General features: G+C 38.7%; 1 protein-coding gene across 1 annotated transcript in view; it reads right to left on the reverse strand.

The window, feature by feature from the left end:
* The window catches only part of enpp1 (ectonucleotide pyrophosphatase/phosphodiesterase 1), a 40232-nt gene that overhangs the window by 12429 nt on the left and 6923 nt on the right, over positions 1-20880 (reverse strand). Inside the window, exons 3-20 of the mRNA XM_005731091.1 lie at positions 18999-19059; positions 17202-17299; positions 17042-17121; positions 14215-14334; positions 13189-13298; positions 13017-13082; positions 12849-12921; positions 11577-11685; positions 10064-10195; positions 9917-9948; positions 9655-9782; positions 8875-8944; positions 7050-7137; positions 5700-5884; positions 4183-4222; positions 3938-4098; positions 1962-2097; positions 268-336 (exon numbers count right to left, since the gene is read on the reverse strand). Coding sequence (XP_005731148.1) covers positions 268-336; positions 1962-2097; positions 3938-4098; positions 4183-4222; positions 5700-5884; positions 7050-7137; positions 8875-8944; positions 9655-9782; positions 9917-9948; positions 10064-10195; positions 11577-11685; positions 12849-12921; positions 13017-13082; positions 13189-13298; positions 14215-14334; positions 17042-17121; positions 17202-17299; positions 18999-19059 — 1758 coding nt within the window. The remainder of the gene's footprint in view (positions 1-267; positions 337-1961; positions 2098-3937; positions 4099-4182; positions 4223-5699; positions 5885-7049; positions 7138-8874; positions 8945-9654; positions 9783-9916; positions 9949-10063; positions 10196-11576; positions 11686-12848; positions 12922-13016; positions 13083-13188; positions 13299-14214; positions 14335-17041; positions 17122-17201; positions 17300-18998; positions 19060-20880) is intronic.

Genomic DNA, 20880 nt, shown 5'->3' on the forward strand with positions numbered 1-20880 from the left:
AAGTATAGCTTGCTGTCAGCTTTCAAGCAACTCAGGATAATTTGAAGCAATGGAAACTGGCAAACCGCAATACCTGCTGTCTGAAAACTTGAGTGCTTGACCCATTTAACAAAATCGAGCCTGTCTCAAAGATCCAGAGAGCTGTTAAGCCGACTCATTCAGTTATGACAGATCTTTTAAGAAATGTTGAACTTGTGAATCACTGCTGGTCTTTTTACCGGTCTGGGTGCAGCTGGAAAGTTAGAAACAAATAAGCAACTGACTCACCTTTAAATGCAGGGAACATCGGTGCCATGTTGCTCGTGATTAGAGAGTCTGAAACATTGGCACTCAGATCTATAGAGGAAATGAGAGGTTAGGACAAACTGAATTTGCTGGGCATGGAATTTGGCTATGGATTAAAACTTAGATTACATGTTGTGAAGACTGATGCGTCTACTGTGAAACTAAAGCATAGCGATTTACTGGCTGAGAAAAACATTTACAAATTAGTGGAGTTGAATGCAGGCAGATTTAGGGCTTCTTTATTACATCTCCTGTGACTTATTTTAATTTTAATAATCGCATTGATGTGGTGTCAGAAGAATCGGAAATTGTTTTTTCTCATGCTTGGAAAGCTGGCGTAAAAGTCGGCAGGAGCTTCCAGGATCGCTGACTCAGACACATGGCAATGAAAGTTGGTATTTGGTTAATTGTAGGATTTTAGCCCTGCGACAGACTGGTGACCTGTTCAGGGTGTACCATGGCAGCTATGATAGGCTCCAGCCCACCTACAAAGTAGGCCTGGGGGAAAGGATTAGCTAGGTTGGCTAAGCGTTCGACCTTGACCTTCATTGTTAGCATTCAAGGTCAAAGTTGAGCTTGGAAAATTTCTTAAAACTTTTCAAATTTTCCACTAATATTTCTTAAAATCTCAAGGTTTCAGACAATTCTGCTCCAATCATATGGCTACAGATAATAAAATACACAATTTTGGTTTGTAATGCTGCAAAGTCATAGTTGAAAGGTCCCACCCCTCCTCGTGAAAAACAACAAAATACAAAAAACCAAGAAGCAAAAAAACAGACCGATCACTCAGCATGTAAGAAGAACATCATAAAACATCAAAGTTTTGGTATAGCCCTTGCCCTTTGGGGGGAGCTGTACCCTCTTGTGTGCTCTTGTTTGTACTGGTATTGGTTTGCCCAGATTACAACAGAGCTAAAACAGATTGTGTTTAAGACTTGTTTAAGCAGTAAAATACTACACGTCACCTTTCTAACATCCACATTGATTCCACATTCCAAACACTTAAACACACCACGAAGGGTCATGTAGGAGCTGCAAAAGGCAATAGCACCCTGAATGGTTACCAGCCTGTTACAGTGCTAATGCAGAAAGCGAGACAACCACACACTGACAAACATACAGCCAATTTAGAACCACCAATTAGCCTAATGAGCAGGTCTTTAGACTGTAGTGGAAAACTGGAGGACCAGGAGGTCTGAACTGTGGTGAGGCGACAGTGCTAATGACTGCGTCTTACCTCCAGAAAAAGTGAAAGTTGTTCACATTAAAAAGTTGCTACATTAATTCACTCAAGAGAAATTAATTGATTAATTAATCTGCTATCACTGCTATCGCTGTGCTCACTTTCTACCAGAACCAGAGGCAGATCAAAGGTTTCATGTTGGCCAGCTTTTTCTGTTAACCCTGGAAAATCTACCACAAACTTTGTGTATTCTTATCTCTGAACATCCAAAAGACAGATATACAGAAACAGATAAATAAACATTCAATCCGCAGAGTGTCACTCAAGAGGAAGTGGATGCTCTTCTCTCACGCAGCTGTGAAGCATATGTTTGCTCTGTACGTGAAAATGTGCTCTGAAACATCTCGACCTGACTTCAACACAGGCTGAGAGGGATGAACTGTCTCCCTCAATACCACACACATGCAGGTTCACAAACACAAACACTCACTGGGGGGATGCAGCAGGCCATAGGCAAGATCAGAGTTGTCTTTGTAGCGCAGACACTGCTGGCTGTTGTTTGCTGGGATGCGTACGTCAGCACGGACACACGCCTCCAACTCTGGGCTCAGAGGTTGCACTCTGGTCTGAGAGAGAGAGTAAGAGGTAGAGAGAGCGAGGATCAGTCAGTGTTGACAGTATAAGTGGGAGTCCAGACTAAAACGCGAGTGTTGTGTAAGATGGTTTGGCTTGGTTTTTGCTCTCCATGTGTGTATAGGTCAGCAAGGGCATTGCTCTGATTCTGTGCGCACAGCTCCCAAAAAAACCCCCAAACCAATAAATCACTTCCATCCTCTGTCACAGAGGGGAAAAAAAGACACATTTGTTTCCTCTTAAATTCTTGGTAGCACCAAGGGTTATATCATTTTGGAACCAGCTATGCAAAACATTTATATAATTTCAAAGAATAGAGTGCTAAATAGAAACAATGAAAGAAAGACATTTTGGGGTATTTCCATTTCCCAGAAAAAAGAGCAGTTTTAAAATATCCATCCTCTTCCACCTTTTCAATTCAGTGTCGCAGGTGACGACACGATTCACTCTGGACAGGTTGCCAGAGAGACAGTAAACCATTGGCACTCACATCTGCATGTCTTTGGACTGTGCGAGGAAGCTGGAACACCCGGAGAGAACCCACCAAGCATGGGAGATCATGCAAACTCCACACAAACTCGGCACCTTCTTGCTGTAAGGCAACAGCGCTAACCACTGCTCCACCGTGCTGCCCCGCTTTGAATCACATACCGTTTACACCATGTCTACATAAAGATGCACTTTTGTGTTTTTAAACCGCATACAAAAAATCTGGGCAATCCCCCAAAGCGGTTTGGCCTCGCCCCAAAGACAAATCAGCACGAGTACAATGAAAATATTTTCTATTTTCTTAAGAAGGCAGCCCATCTAAGATGTAAGAATTATTAGACATAAAACGGGCAATAAGTCAATCAAATCAAAGTGCCAAAAAGAACTAAACTGTGGAGATGTTTTAGACAGACGATGGTGTCGGGAAATTGTTAAAAGAAATCGGCAGTTTTTCACTGGTAAATTTTACAGTGGAGCCATAGTTTTACTCTTTACTGAGATTAAAGTAACACATAGTGTCAGCGCCTGTATGAACAGCTCGTGGGTTACAACATATACAATACTTGTGGAAAAAGGTTTTTTTTTTCCCCCAAGAGGCAGATGAAAGGAATTTTAAATGAGATCTTGCATTAAGCTAGAGGCCAGGGCCACAGATGTGAACTTGTGTAAGTATCTATAATAAATGAACAGCAAATTAATATTTAATTGCATGTAAAACCATTTTTTTTTACCCTTTACTTTTTTACTATTATTCCTCTTTGTCATAAAATACTAAACATTACGACTCTGTCCAGGAAACATCTTGGATGATATCTTAGTCACATTGTCGTTTTTTTTAATAATAGGCAAACTAGCTCAAAACGAGCTTTTCATGGAAATGCTCAGCTTTGACAAGCTGCAAACTGAAGTTCTGTGTGGGTTTACAAGTGTGATGAAGATAATAGTGCTCAGTCACAAACAATCTGCAGTATGAGGGAAAAAATACAGATGGTACAATAAGATTCTCTGTTTTACTTCTATTGTTTAGATAGAGCTTCAATGGCTACTTCCTCTCTTGCACCATGATTCAGACAGTACAGTAATAGTCTCAAGTCTCCCGGGAATGCATCACTCTGCTTGAGGTCATAATTTACACTAGAGCTCAACCACATAGTGACAAAGACAAGAGAGACTTGAACCAACATGAGCAGAGAAGATGAGTAACAGCTGCTCAGAAAAGAAATTCAGATACTAAACAGCTCTGTGCAATCTGCTGCCAAACCATAACCACAGAAGAAATATAGCCGGAGCGACTCAACTCTACAGGCTATGTTTAGAGATAAAAGCTCCAGCCAGCGGACTCACCAGAGGCTGAATGGTATAGGATACCCAGAGGGGCATGAGCCGGTCTTTGCTGTATCCGCTGAGGTAGTTTAAGTGGTGCAGCAGACAAAATGTGGCACCTGATTGGATGACTCGAGGGATGCCAAAAGGTTCGTGGAGGCGACGCAAGCTGGATTCCTCACCTGAAGAGAAGATGTGTAATGCGTATCAGACAGAAGCATCTCTAAAACCACCACATGTGCAAAGAAAAGTGAAATGATTCTCACTTGAGCTCAATGCCAAGAGATTTCCGTTCATTTGTTTCACCTGAAAAGAAATTCATCTTGTTAGCATGATTGTGTTAGAAATAGCTAACACAATTTAACCACGTATTCAGTATATAAAGCTCTGATGTCAATGCATTTTTTAAAGCTCATTTTTTGTACATATCCCAGCTTCTCTAGTTTGAGAGTAGGATAGTAGTACTTCTATTACTCCATGCACTTCACTATGTGTTAATGAACTTCATCAGAAGAGACCAAGTAGTAACCATTGCCACTAACTACGAATCAAAAACCATAAATCCGGCGTACACCAGAGGCCTGTATTATTGATCATGATATGGGGCTTAGTGAAGTAAATTCAAGGCTAACTCTGGGTTTTCCAGCCAACATCTACACACCAATCGATACACTGGAAAATAGTTTGTCCATTGCTGGAAAAGTCTAGTATTAGGAGGGCTAGATACTTTTTATTTCTCTGATGACCTTCAATCCAGCTTTTTTCAATTTTTCTGCAAGCAGGTTTAAAACAATTCTATTGCTCTAAAAGCTGTTATACAGCAATATAATCCAAACACAAGACTTCATTTAGCACAGTCAAAGATGAAAGAATAGGGGTTAAACACATCAAACAACATCATATGTTAGCTTCATTTTTCGCTGTGCACACAAAGAATGATTAAGTGAAGCACCAAATATAACCACCTAAAAGTCCACAGCAATGCCACTGTGGATAGAAACTAGTCCCAAAATAAGCCTGAATGTGTGTTACATGATCTTGTGATGTAGGAGTGATGAGCTGTTCTGTTTATTTACAAAACTCTTTGAAATTATGACTCTAGCAAAAGGCCCACATGTCCCAGTTATCTACCACCACAAAGCACTCATCAGCTGAAAAAACGGAGAAGAGTCTCAAATCTAACCAATGCATATGCACGTAACTGCACGCAACTACGATCTGTAAAAAGAGAACGCCTCTAATAGTTTTATATATACAGAAAGCTCTTGTATTTTATTAATGTGCCCATAAATAAAACAGCTTTAAACTTGCATTTGAGACACAACTTAATGTGCACATTTGTGGAGCTTAGTTGTCATGTATAACTGTGTAATACACATTTGTGACACTCAGACAAATATGCAGTGGGTATATATGTTGCTTTAAGCTAAAACCTAATGCTAGCATTAGCAATAAAATCCTTTAAAAACATAGATGTTTGGCAGATCTTTGTATAGTTTAATGGGAGTTTACTGACAGAAAGAATATTTCATATAAAAATAAGTTCTAGACTAATTTAAATGTTGGCCAGGCACTGGTCCATAGCTGTCTAGTCAAAGAAAATTTTGTGCCCATCCATCTAGTAGGTTGACAATAATCTTAGGGTCTTTAAACCTATTAGAAAACATTCAGTGGGTCCCATAAATGGCTTTAAAAAATTCACAACATTTCACTCTAGTTGTAAATATATTTCATTCTTGACATTTGCATCCAGAGGCCAAAAATAAATCTGGTTAGCACATACCATTTCTGTGGTTTGGGATTCACAAGTGCACTGCAGGTTGTCAGAGGGGAAGAGCACATTAGAGTTACAGAGGATGTCGTGGGAGAGCTGTGCTGGGAGAACTGGATTATGGACGGGGTGCTTCAGGAGGTGGTTCAGACTACCGTGGGTCCCGTTGTTTGGAGAAGGACGAATGCCAAGAAGATCTGTTTGATAAGAGAAGAAAATGATTAATTAAATGAATGAATAGGACACATCAAATAAGACAACATGTCAGTGTATTTGAAATTAAAAGAAGAGTCATGGTTTCAAGAACAACAAATCTTTACCAAAGTTATCACACAGTACAAATATAAGACTTCAGCGACTTATACAAATTTGCTTTGTTTCAAAGAGGGTGAGCCTTAATAGTCAGTTTATTATGTATGTTAAAAAAATACACCAGCAAAGAGTAAATCTGCCTAAATTCTACTTTTTTAAAATTGATACTGCCTGAATTAATGGAAGATGAACACACACCTATTCTATTTTGACCTAAAGAGCCACTACTGTAGCCGTCATACACCGTATGGTTGTGTGTTCAGTTTGATTCTGACTTAGAGTACTGAAATATCCGGGTTACTCTATCTTGTCTTCAGTCTGGTAGATATGGTTTCCTTTTTCTAACACTTCTTTATTTTGGAAGTAAAACACAGACCTAAAACTCAGTGCAGACGAAGCATACCTGCTTCCTCTTCTCAAGTGTGTTAACTTATCTTTTAAAAATAAGCAGCTGTTTTTATCAATTTGATGAATTATGGGGTTAGTAAACTATGTTAGGCAAAGTAATAAAAATGAAATCAGATGACTTCTTGTAGACTTGCTGACTTGACTGTGTCTTGTGGACATGATTCATATGATGAAGCGATGGAAACTAATTATGTCACTGCAGAAATAGTTACACGTTCAGCAAATGCCCCGAGCTCAAGCCATTGCTGCTAGTGTCACATTTATCTGCTAAATATGTAGCTGCAGCATGCTTACCTTAGACAGAAAGTCAGCCTATGAGCATGTTTAGAGCTCACTGATTGAAACATTATATCTCCTGCAGTTTAAGACTATGGCATCAATTTAGAAGGTTTGTGGGGTGGACTAGTTCTCGGCTTTGATCGGTAATTCTTGTAGTCTCCTCAGCTCGCCTGGCAACCTCAAAGGGCTAACAAAACTTCAGGGTACAAGAGTAAAATAGATGTTCTCATTTAGCTCTCAGCATGAAAGTCAATGAGCGAATATGTCTAACGAAAAAGACACGATAAAGAAAAAATATTAGGCTTCGTTGCAGGACAGGAGAAGAATGTGCAGTGAGCAGTGTGAAGGAACAATATAACTTACCACACATGAGGTTATATAATTCAATGTTCTCAAAAGTTGGCACAACTGTGCTGTGTTTAAATGCTGGACCGTAGCCAATGAAGATTGCCTGATGGAGACAAGCAAACAAACAAAAAACCAGGTAAGACTTTCATTAATTTCTCTTCAACCTGTAAAATAAACAAGTGCGTATATTGAACTATATGATCTAAAGTTTGACAGTTTATCAACTTAAAACCTTTAAATTGTTTTTGTACAACAAAAAGAGATCACTGAACACTTTAATTAGATAACGCATAAATATTTGAAAGGAACTAAAACAGTAAAATGACCTTACGTAACCTCAGAAGTGAAGGGTTTCAATTCTAGGAAAGCCTTGGATGGATTCACAGATATTTGCCTGTGATCTATTTCAAGGGCAGTTTGCAACTTTCCCTAGCTGTGTGCAGGCAGGCTGGCAACCGCTTACACAAAAGTTGACTTTTCTCGACCCTTTTTTTAGATCGGTCTGCAGTCTTGTAAGCTAATTATACTGAGTCAAATTCCAGTGTAAACCACGGCCGGAAGCATAGACAAAAATACCATAAAGACTGACATTAAGGTGGCAGACAGAAACACCTTTCTCAATTAAAACAAACTCAGTCAAAAGTTGATTGTGTAGGTGGAGAGAAATCCACACAAAATGTAATTACGGTACTTAGCTCCGGGTCTAGACATACCTAATGCATCCTTTAGATTTGTTTCACTACAAGTACAAGCCTAATTCCAAAATCTGTGAGAAAACATGCTAGGGCAGGGCCGTGTTTACCGCTGTGTAGCATCTGCTCTTCTTTTAACAACAGTTCATAAACATCTGGAAACTGAGGACACCAGCTGTTGGACGTTGGGGAGAAAAACATTGTCCATTTCTTGACTGATATAGGATTCTAGCTGCTCAACAGTCCTGATTCTTCTTTGTCGTATATTTGTCTCACGATGTGCCCAAGTTTTTTTTAACCGGTGAAGTTCTGGACTACAGGCAGATCAGTTTAGCACCCAGAGTTTTTTTTAAAGCTCATCTATTAAGACATTACATCGTGCTTTATTCTGTAATAGCTGTGGTATGTAATTCAAAACCATCTTTCTGAAATATAGAAGCCCTTCCTTGAAAAAGATGTCATGGGAATGAGAGCAGATGTTGGTCTAAAACCTGTATCTAACTTTCAGGACTGATGGTGCTTTTCCAGATGTACAAGCTTTGAAGCGAGCACACATAGCAAGCTGAATGGTCCATCTTCAAAGATGACAGTGCTTTAAACCTGCCTTCTGTTCAAAAATCCGTCTATATGCATATTTAAAGCTCACTGATTAAAATAATATATCCTATTTTTTATTTCCATAAACAAACTACAGTATAAAGATCATGTTGGACTAATTCTTAGCTGTGATCAGTATATGTAGTCACCAAAGCTCGAACATTACTTAAAAAAGAAATCCAGAACAAATCTAATATTTTTGAGCAAACAGCAGAATATAACAAGATAGTTTCTTTTTCTACAATTGCAAACTCATAGCACGACTTGATTATCCAAACATGTGTGTCAAAACATTGTAAGATATGTGTGAGGTATTATGCGATGATTAAAATGGGAAAACCCACTGTTACAAGGACATCTCTGACACAACTCTTTCTGGGTATTGTGGCAAAGTGATCGTACAAAATGATCTGACTGGTGCTGTTAACACTGATCTATCACAGACAAAACGTGTATCACACACACACACACACACACACACACACACACACACACACACACACACACACACACACACACACACACACACCTTTAAATTAAATTCCCCTGACCTGCATGTTGGTGAAGAGGTTATCAGAGCCGTGGAATCCGCCAGTGCAATACTTGATATCGCTGCGTTTACTGAGGAGAGAAAAGAAAATTTATCCGAGGGAAAAAACACAGAACAAAATAAACTCTGGAAGTCACTAAACATACTTCCCTTTTAGGTGTAACTGTATATTGTGTCTGCCAACATATTTGGATGATTGCACAAATTACATTCAAGGAAGCATCAGCAAAAAATAAAAATAAAGATATATAATATATGTCAGCTTGTTTCTTAAAAAACAGCTCTGCTAAGCTAAAAAGGGAAACAATAAAAAACATTCTGTTTTATAAAACAATATAATAATAATAATAATACGAGTCAAAACATCACACCTACATATTGAGGCTGCATGTAAGCGAATATACACAAAGGTAGTCCAGAGATGTTTAGTAGAGACATGAACGTTGTAGTTACAGCTTAACATATATGCTTGTATTCTCAGACTCATCGACAGCAGAATGATCTAGATGCAGGTCAGCATGACGTGTTGCTTTACGACAGGAGGTTTACACGGCCATGAGATTTCTATGATTTAATTTTACATACAGTTTGTTGTTTAAGTTAAGTTGTTAAACCAAAATGCACAAATTACATGCCTGTAAACAAAAATGTTAACTTAATTAGGTTAGAATTTAGCACTAAACTAAGCCTTTAATAGGACTAATAAAAAGTTTTCATGCAGCCCGACCTGATGAACTAACACATAAAAAATTAAAGAGAGTATCACTAATTGTTTACTTACAGTGCTGCTTGCCAGCCTGACTTCATGTAGAGGTGACCCCTCTCTATGCGGATGTTTTTAGCGAAGTGCATTCTTTTGGGAAGGTTTTCTTTGAGGTACGGCCTCATTGGCTGGTCAACGGTCCTGCACTTCAAAATGGACACAGACAAGGGGAATCAACACACAACAGAGAGAGAATGGGACTGTTTGACTTTCCAAGCAAGCAGATAATCTTTCATTCTTCTTATGAATACAAGAGTCCGATCTGGAATATTTCGCATACCGACAAGTTCTTCACCAGGCCCTCATAGTCAACTGAAAAAAGAAACACAGTACCAAGTCAGGCATGCTAATCTCCTACAAAGTGGCACAGAGTAATGATATAAATCTGGAAACAAGGGAATTCTGGTGTTTTTAAACAGGAACTCACAGGAAGAGTAATCCTGTGGGAGGCGACTTGGTCTGATGCGAGCAGCTGGGCCTTGGATTACAGTGAAACCAGAGGTGTCTTTCTGGAAATCTGACACATATGATGCCCTTTCACATGAAGCACTTTCCATGCCTGTTGAAAAGAAGTCATTTCACTAGGTTGTCTTCAGCAGGGCAACAAATGACACAGAGAAAGGCACCAGAAGAAGTTCTTAAACAAAACCTTATAATGTTTAAGAACTGTTTAATGTTGTATAAAAGCTACAAAAGTTTGTAATTCCTCTGAAATACAAAGTTTAAAGCTTTCCTCAATAAAAGGGGAAGATTTGTGGCGTGCTTTCCATTCATTTCTAGGGATTCACAGAGCTTAAGTTTGCATTGCATGCAGGACGTGACATTCAAAATGACAGTGTAACATGTGTTGGCAATGTCTTTGGGTGTGACATGAGCACTCCAGCTAAATGCTTGTTTCTTGCCTTGCCAAGCTAGGGACTACCAAATACTAAAGTTAAAATTAACATCTTCTCTTGTAAATGATATGAAGCTAAACCTTTAATGAAGAACAAAATCTGTTCATGGATTTTAGAAAATGTACTTCTTCTCTTGGAAGTAATGTCTTAGACGAGGATATCTGGGCATCGCCCTGAGCCACATCCACTCCAACACACTGATCTTGAGTGTGTAATTACAGGGCTAAACATCTGGTCTCCAGCCATCCAAAGAAACCTCTTTCTCTAATACTGAGAACATTTTACTTAGTTAACATGCACATGACTTCTTTATTCAGTTCCTCAGTGGCAGTGGTCTCCATTCTTACCGACAGCAGGTACACTAACTGACAAACTGACATCAAGACTCAAAATAATTTCACTTTGAACTGCCAACAAATTTAAACAATTTCCAAGTCTCCTTATTAGGGTGTGTAACAGTAACATTTAATGTTTTAAGGTATCCAGTTTAAGGTTTCAGAGCTCTAATGTGCAGCAGTCATCCTAGAAATGAACAGGAACACCGAGGATGCTCTCAGTGATAAAATAATTAACTGGAATCAAAATGTTTGACTATTTTGTGTTTCAAATCCTAAGCTTTATGATTTCTTGCAGGATTAATTGCTTGTCAAATTGCAGAAGTGTTCCATTTCTGCTATATTTCGGTCTCCATGTTATCATCATCAGCTGAGGACGTCACTAATTGGAATAAGAAGCATGTGGAATGCCCCTTTATGTGAGCGAATGGAAAGAAAGCCTGGCTATTTTGAATTCAATTTGCAATATACTTCTGCAATATACTCAGTTCCTCAAAAATGCTCAAAATATGTCCATTTGTATTTTAGTTAACACTTCAGTGAATCAGTCGTTTTCAGTATTTCCATCAGAAATTAAGCCATCTGCTAGCTTTCATAAGACAATGCTTCTTTTCTTTTAAAGTGTATTTCAGTTTAAACCGGTAATTTTCCGTCTCAGTCATCCCATGTAAACTGTATCCCAGCTGTGGAGAGTTGATATTTATCTCACCGTGGTCAGATGCGACTATTATGTTGACACAATTGTGCAGGTTTTTTGCTTTTAGGCCATCCATCAGCATGCCCAGAATCCTGTCCACCCTTTGCAAGGCCGGAACGATCTAAATGAATAACAGAAGTTCTAACAGAGTTAAAATGTTACCACGACTGGAACAACAACACTGAGAATCACTGTGCTTTTGCCATTCAAACGCCCTATCAACAATGTGCTTTAGATAAATATTTACCCAGCAAAATGAACTAACAGATTTGTTACCATAAGAGACGATCTTGACTATTTGAAGAGGTTTGACTTAATACTTTCAGTAGAATAAAATAACTATAAATAAATGAAAATAGAAAAACAGCATTACAGGACAGATGCCAGAATCAGGTGGTTGGTCAGCTAGCAACTTAGCTTCTCTTTAAACTGTTGAACAAGACAAGACATACAGTTCCAAAAAAACAAAACCAAATGCAATCAGCACACTCACTAACACCCTTCTGCTCAAACAGTTTGTTATGGACAAACTCCCTTTAGTGCAGATGTCCTACCAAACAATCCATTGTTCACATCAGCATCGAGTTCCCTCAGTTGAGGAACAGTTTTCAGTTGGTGCCCTAATCCTGAGCTTGGCCGGATTTCATGGATACAATGTGGTAAAATCTGTATATTTGTTCATCTGTATATCTGCCCGTCTGTATAGAAATATACAGCATCTGTATGCTATACAGATCATCTGTATATCTGTATACAACAGTACATTTGTCTGTAGTTCATCTGTATAGTATTATAATAGTATAACTATTCCACCATTTATACTACCCTTATCTGTATATATCAGTATATCCATACATTTAGTAGCCCTCTGCTTATCTGTATATAATTGCTCTTATTGCACTTACTACTCTTGCACTTAGATGCAAACTGCATTTTCTTATCCTGCATTTATACATGTGTAATGACCATAAAGTTGAATCCTAATCCTAAAATGTGTTTATCCTAGTTAAAGCAGTTAAACACTTTTTTCTTCTTCATTTTGTGCTTAATTTGCCACTCACCAGGACCAATGTACACTAGCAGGAGCATATTAACTGAAACCCCAGGCATACATTACACAACTGAGTGAACCTGTGATTGTAAGGCATGCTCAGTCAGCTGACGAACACTGTCAGCACACAAATTTTCCATACAGAGCTTTCCTCTAATGATGTTCCCTTCTTTTACCTAGTTATTCTTTTAGGTAATCAATAACCGGCTTATTAATACAGGCAAATAACTCACCTGCGTACTTTCTGGCCCATAGTAATGTCCTGTTGAATCAGGTTCATCCAGGTATAAAGTGTAGAAGTCAGGTCTAAAGACAGAAAGCCAACAGTTACGAGTGATATAGAGAGTTTCCTTATGGGAACTTACGACATCATCTTTGTTATCATAAAGATGAACACGAACCTTTCTCCCTCAGGTAAATTGAGCCAGTCAAGCAGTGTTGACACTCTCTTCTCAAATGCAACAGACCTGTGGGACAAATGTAATTTATGAGAGCATCAATACAGCACTGCATTGAGCTACATTTTACACTTCATTGGCATTGAATCAGAAGCTTGCATGGCATTGCTCTTACTTGTCATACATCTTGTAAAAACTTGGGAGGGTGCCATTGATGGCTACATCAGAGCCTGGCCAGAAGAAAGTTGCTGATTTCAGCTTCTGATAGATGGCCGTGAGCCAGACCTGACGAGAGAAGTTAGGTGAGATAGAGAAATGAAAAAATGTATGAAATTAATAGAAACGAGGAGGAGAAAAGAGTGCCATCTAGACTCTATTCTGAGTGAGTTGCAGTAGAAAATTGGATAATTAATTTTCAGTACATTGCGGCACCAGTGTTTAGTACATCAAGCTAAAAGCGTAATCCCTCACAGCCCTGTCAAGTCAGAAGGCAACCTAAGAGTAGGATTTTATTCTAAATGAATACCCATTAGATCTGCAGGTAGATGTATTAGTTATGCAGCTGTCTCCTAAACATTTGGCTGATGCACTTAGCTGTATTGGTTCAAAAGTCATTATGAAAGAATTCATTCCTACAGACTAAATTGCTTGACAGGGATCATCCATCTCTTCTTCCCTCCTGAAAAGCCATATGGCAGCTGCATTGTGTAATTTCAAGAAGAGCACTTTGTCACACACTTGAGAAATGAGATTTAAGAGGCCTCTCATTTAAATGAAAACCACAAAGCATCTAAACAAGCACCACACGCAGCCCTCACAAGCTGTCACTTATTACGAGCTCAATCCATAATTATAATCAAGAAACTCCTTACAGGGAGAACCGATTCTCAACAATCAAACTTGCTCACTGACTTGTGTCGTTCATAGAAAGCAAATTACATTGTGATGAACACAGTATTTCTATTTCTAACACATGACTAGTGCGCTGACTTTTGCAGGACTATGAACAACACTGTCTAACTGGGATTCTCAGATGTGTGAAATAAACAGTATTCCCGAGAGCTACATTTTTGTGGCCATGTTCAACAGAACCTAAATTTCCTTAAAAGGATTTGTTATTAGCAGGTTTTACTTTTGGCCTCTATGAGCCTGAGCTTTGCTGTACTAATTTACCACCTTTCTACACAACACATTCACTTACTGGTTCTCCTTGATACCACTGGGGGTTCAATTTCTCATCCGTTTTCAAGCTGAAGAAAGCATTTTGTTTCACATCGTACATCTTGTTGTCCACAATCCCATGAGACTCGGGATAAAGACCCTGCAGGAATAGAGATAAGATAAACCAAGTCACAATGAGCTGCTTTGATTCTGTGGCTGCAGGGATTTAAAGGTGATTACCTCTTCTCTCACCATCTTTCAACCCCAAATATTACAAGTAACCACAGCAGTTTATCTTAATTGCAGTGTCTGATTTCAACCAATAAAGGTGGAGTCAACGTTATAAGCGTCTTGCTGGAGTTGTTCTCCGTACGAATGTAAGCCATTAGGTCTCAACCATTCCTACCATCCTGTGGAAGTGTCATTTTAGAAAAAGCAGGATGTTTACACTTCTTTACAAACAGATTTAGAGTTTGAGCTTCTCTTACTCTAAATGTCTGTTCTGTCTGTAACAATTGAAAATAAAATAAAATAGATACATAATAATAATAAAGGTCAATTAAATGGACCAATATGGCAAGGCCATGATGATGCACTTGGTAAAGTAAATCTGCTAGGCATCTTTCTTGGCCTTCAGACAATAATTCTGATGGCTAAAGATCCAAATGGGACAGGCAACCCTCCCCCCCAAAACAAACAAGCAAATAAACAAAAAAAAATTTATGTTTTGCTACTTTATTCTCAGTCACATCTGCTAGCAACCAAACTAAACAGAGAGGGGGTGTCACTGACCGGTGTCCAGGCTTCTGTGAGTGGGGCCCTAAGTACTTGGCTTCAAGCACAACTGAAAAAAGTTTAATAACAATAACTACTTAGTCACGGTTTCCGCGTTCACAACCAAGTATAATCCTGGAATAAGTCTATTAACTAAACCAGCTATTTTTATAGCTTTCTTTCCTAACTTTAAAGTGGACATGAAACACTTCATTTATAAAGGCTAATTTACATCATCATCAATTTACATCATCATCTCAAAAACTGACACAGATGTAAAACTGTCTGTGAAGCAGGATTTAAGAAATCCTATTTTTAAGACATGTTTAGTGTGATAATCTTTCAGTACAGAGCGTAACGTCACCGGATTGGTTGGTTTCTTGTAGTCAATAGACTTACATTAGTTTATGTTAGCTAACTAGTTACAGAACCGATAACTCAATGGAAAGCAAGGTGACTAAAACTAAAAATCTGTTTCAAGTGATCACTTTTGTGCTGCCTCTGACTGCAACAAAGAGTTTTATGTTAAAACTAAATTTATACTTTTCACTTTCACTGCCTCTTTGTTGTTTGGCTAGCTGGACTCAAATGGGAAAATCCAGCTGTTAGCTGTAATATTTGGGTTTGTAAAGCATTTTATGAATGAGCACTGTGTGGAGGAGAGCCTTCAGATCAATCAGCCGTATTTTATGCATTAAACTAGTCTGTCTTTTCCCAACACATCCAGACATTTTCCAACATCACAGGTTTCTTAAATCCAGCTACACATACAGTGTTACATCTTTTCAGTTTTTGAGAGCAGGGGTAGTGTAAATTAACCTTTATACATCAAGTGTTTCATGCCCACTTTACATATATAGAGAATAATCCCTTTCAGTTCACTGACCACTGAAACCGAGGCATACTAAAGGCACATTCACACCTTTATTCAGGACTCTAAGGCTACGTTCACACTGCAGGTCGTAATGCTCAGATCCGATTTTTGGATCAAATCCGATTTTTTTGTCTGCTTGTTCACACTACAAATAAAATGCGACAGCAAACGTGCTCTAGTGTGAACGCTCAAAGCGGCCCGCATGCGCAAAAGAAGACGTCACAAACAACGTGTTCCGTTTAGATCTAGACCAAACAGTATTGTTTGACTGATGGCCCTTAATATAAAGACTTCGGGCTTTACGTTTCCCAATTTTTGCTTTAAGTTATTTTGTTATTTACATAATAATGTAAATAACCTAATAATGATCCTTATTGCTCTTTCAGAGAGGAGCGGTGCTTCAAAGGATAGTTGCAGATTTCTGTCAGAATCTGCAGATTATACAGTACAAATAAAATGTTCACGTTGTCTTCCCAACAGTTTCACTGACATCTACACTGGATGGCCAGGAAGCATTCGCGTTGTCTTCTCGGGCGCTTCTCGGGCGCTGATAATTGGCGTCTGTCTTGTGTCAGTGACGTAAAAGATGGATTTAATGCGACATGACCGTTCACAGCAGTCGCTTTCTAAAACATTGGATTCAGTACCACATACGAAAGTGACCCAGATCGGATTTGAAAATATCGGATTTGTGCCGTTCACACTGTCATACCATGATCGGATATGGGTCGCATAGGGTCAAAAAAATCAGATTTGATGCGCTTTTGCCTGCAGTGTGAACGTAGCCTAACTGTAACTACTAGGTGCTTTTCCTATCATGCTGACTTACATGCTGCTGGCTTTGGCTGTGTAGTTTTCTCTTAGTAAAATATGCCATCTGCTCCCAGTAGACTTGTCATATGCTACAAAAACCATGTCTTATATGACCATATACTGGGTTTCTTAATCACTGCTAGATTATTGGCAGATTAAGAAATCCTGGGAAATGAATAACCAGTAATGTCATGTGGGTATGTTGAACGTGCTTTGTAGTAAGTGCCCCAGGTAATTGGGTTGGTCAGATCACATTCAAACTGCACACAAAACTGCTCTAAAGTTCATTGGAACAGTTACAAATTACAAATACATCCTTACACAACATGAGTTATTCATCATCACTGACCAAACACTGTTGCCCAGCAAACCTGTTTGTATTTCTCAATGAGCAAAAAACACTCACAGTCACAATGGTGTAGTGGTTGGGAAAGGTCTTTGTGGGATAAACAGGCCTCAGGTATGGTGTTGTAGTTCCATTATTTCCTGCAATGTAACAAAGTCACATTGTTACCTTGAGCTGTAAATCGTAAAGAACTGTGAGACAGGCGATGTTTTTGACTTACGTAACTTGCTGATCACAGGCATGTGACTCGCATGTTCTTTCAGATACGCTGCCCGGAAACCGTCCAAAGACACCAGGATGAGAGGAGGCTTTGAAAATCTGGACAGGAAAAACATCTGATAAATACATTCTCTAAGGGGACGCTGACCTGTGTTTATCATTAATAATCTGGAGTCATCTTTCCGCTCCTTCTAGTGCCAAGTTTTTCTTTAAGCAAGTCTAATCACACAACAGCATCTTGAAATGGCTACAGTCAGTCATTTCGAAGCATTTTTTAAATCAACTTTCATATCATAGCTCACTGAAACATAAAAACTGAACCAAATTTAAGACAAATGAAAATTTAACTGACTTTACTTTTCCATCTGTGACATTTCAATCATCTTCTCTCCTCCTATCGGTTTCCTTTCAGTTCAGAAGTCTTTCAACATCATGTCCCTTTCTTAGAATGTCTGCCCTTTAACATTGCTTTGGTGTCAAGCCACTGAGAGCAAGAATTAGACCTGTGGCTGAATGCGCTGTACTATGTAGCAGCGCTGGCATTAAACCAAAACAAGCTAAAAGTTGTGAAACAGACCTAGAGAAGGAAGAGTTGGTTATGATTTTCTGTAGAGTTGCAAATATGAAAATGTCTTTCATTTTTTATTGTTAATGTAGAATAAAATCATCAATAGAATTCAGAAAATCATATAAAAATAGATACAATTAAAGCAGTTTATTGAGGGTTCTCATGTGACATCATGCGGACATAGTTTAAAATTTGTCTGCCTCTGATTTATAAAGCATGTTTCACAGATAAAAATCACAGAGTGCTTCACAATAAAGCCAGAAAACTCCCCTGAGAAACATAACACTGGCCAGTTTGTGTACTGGTCGTCTATTACTGGTATTAGCTGTGTAGTTGTAAAATGTGTAAAAGTGATGCTAAGTGGAAATAGGGAAGGTTCAACTTCAAAGTAAAACATGTGCTTTTTGAAACTGCAGCACTATGGTAGAACTTTTATGCTGAAGGCAAACTTTCTCCATTTCCGGTTTGCATGTCACTTTTAAAAGTTTTACAATAGCTCCGAGAGCAAGCCCATCACACCCATTCAAACTAGCAGCAATATGCTAGTAACCAAAATAATCATAAGAAAGATTTTGCCAACCTGTCAGGAAAGTAAAAGTGTGGTGTATCCATAGAAACAATAAAAAACAACACTCATATAAATAATACAGACATTTGTGTGTCTTATTGTATTTTTCAAACTAAAATAGCTTCATCTGGAGCCGCAGGACCATTTTTCCACAGTCTGACGCGTCTGTCTGAGGTTACTCCCTCGCCAAGACAGAAACACAAACATGTGACCACGCTCTCGTGCAAACACACAGACACAACTCATCAACACATGCCTGATTACTCGGCCATTACCCCAGTTTCCATAGAGACAGTTACTTTTTCCCAATAAAGCAACACCACTGGGAGAAAACAAGCCGTGATTCAGCTATTTACAAGAGAAAAAATATGGACGTTAGCTGGGTAAGCATCCAGAGGGTGACAGAAAGGAAACTCTAGCCTGCTTTGTATGTTGATAATGTTTGCTAACAGTGAACAATGGTTTCTTCTCAGGGAAAATGTGGGTGATATGATTAAATAGTTCCACTTTCAGATCTGTGATATGTTACAACTTAGGATTCAGACAGAGGAGGACCAGAGCTGATGTAATCCAAAGGAGTCCAGGTGGAATTTGTGCATTCAATTTTATGAAAAGTAAATCTGTTTTCACATTGCTGAAGCCAAACAAAAGTATTATATTACCCAGAAGGACACTGTGGCTGACTGACTTCCTGAAAGGGCCCTTCCATCCAGACTTCCCCTCCTGTGAGAAAAGAACTGTGTTACTAAGGAAAATTGAGGTTTTCTATTTAATTTCAGCACACTTTTTGGGTTAAAGCAAATGTCAATAAATAATATATATTAACATGACACAGTGACCTTGGAAGGTAAGTTACTAGAACTGTTTTGACAACCACTTAGATCCTCAGTTTAAACTCTTACAGATTTTAAAACCTTTCATATAAATAACGGAATCTATGTTAAACCACAAAAGGACATCACCTGACAAGCTTTGAGGATATAATATGATCCCATCTGGTGGACAGAAACTAAAGCAATCTGTCAAGTTCACCCTTTAAATGGCACTGTTGAATAATTTGACTACCAGTGAAGAGGATGTGTGAGTGCAAAGTGACATTACTTTTTCATCCACATTTACAAGAAGACTGGAAGCATTTCGAGACAGAACACATGCTACGCTTTCATTTTGCCTCGGAGAAGATGAGATCACCATAGAAACAATCTTGGAAACAAAGAAGTGAAACATAACACGTTGTAACCTGATGTATCCACACATGCATTGAAACCCCTCCCCCCCAAAAACGTCATTATTTCACTTTATCTGATAAGTGAAATATATACAATGATGTTTTAAGAATGCATTAATTGGTTTGTTACATCAGGGAACTACATAACCTGTGAACACAACAGTACAGACTGTACTCAGTGCAAACTTTTTAGCCCTCAGCTGTTTCCTTACATAACAGGGCTTTCATGATATCACAGTTTCACTTCATGTCTGTCGTGTTGGATAATGACACCAGTCAGGAAAAAGACTCCTGGTTTGAATCTTGCTGTTGGCTTTTTGAGTGTTCTGCAGGAGCCTGCATGGGTTTCCACCAACTGATCGAAGTCATGCATGTTAATTTGATTTTAAATGGGCTGTAGGATGGGAATGTAAGACTGTTTTCCTCTCTGTGTTAGCCTTGTGACAGACTGGTGACGGCGTTTATCCCGTCTCGTTATCCTCAATTCATGGTTATTATGACAACCCAGAAGAAATGAGCCTCATTTTCATTAGAGCTCTTATTGTGCCTACTTGATGCATTTACTAATGAGAGGGTCTGTATCAAAGACACACAACTATTAGGTTATTCTTTTGATGGGTGGATTTGGGTTTTACATATTTTTACATGTTCCATTTGTTGCCGTTCTTTTAACTCTCTCAAGCCTAACCTGTCGCTGGCATCAGACAGATGTTTTGTAACCCTCTTTTCAATATCTGCAACTCCCGTAACTCCTGAACCATTTGCTTGATTGAAATAATTGCAACGGTTCCTGAAAACAGCGACTCTGCGCTTTTCAGTGATATTAGGGTTATTACGGTAATCCCAGGCACGGTGTCTTAGCAGCTCCGTGAAGATGAAGGTTGGTCCTCCCAAAACAACAAAAAACACAAAGGAAAAAAGCCCTCACTTGCTCTTTCTGCTGTGAGAGACGCTAATACAATACTGTTGTTTATGCATCAGTAATATATGATTATCTAAGAGAGAGCTGCAAGAGCAGCACTTCCTTCCTGCGTCATGTAGAGACATCTATAACAGAAAAAACCAAATATAAGTGTTGCTTCCTGGGGCTGTTAGAAAACAAAAGCAGCACTTAGTTTGGGAAAGACAATAGACAGTAAAACAATCATAACATTTATTCTAGTTGTTGTAATCAAATGCGAACTGAGAATACACCCTCAAATGTTGTAACGGTCTACACAGGTTGATAAGAAACCTTCCTTACTCAAGGACTTTCCCACAGGCAAGGCATCACCAAGCAGGATATTTTGGGTCACCTCTTTAACCTTTTAAACATC

Source organism: Pundamilia nyererei, unplaced genomic scaffold (genome assembly GCF_000239375.1).
Source record: "Pundamilia nyererei isolate P.nyererei 1_Seehausen unplaced genomic scaffold, PunNye1.0 scaffold00041, whole genome shotgun sequence".
In the NCBI taxonomy this organism is placed as follows: Eukaryota; Metazoa; Chordata; class Actinopteri; order Cichliformes; family Cichlidae; genus Pundamilia; species Pundamilia nyererei.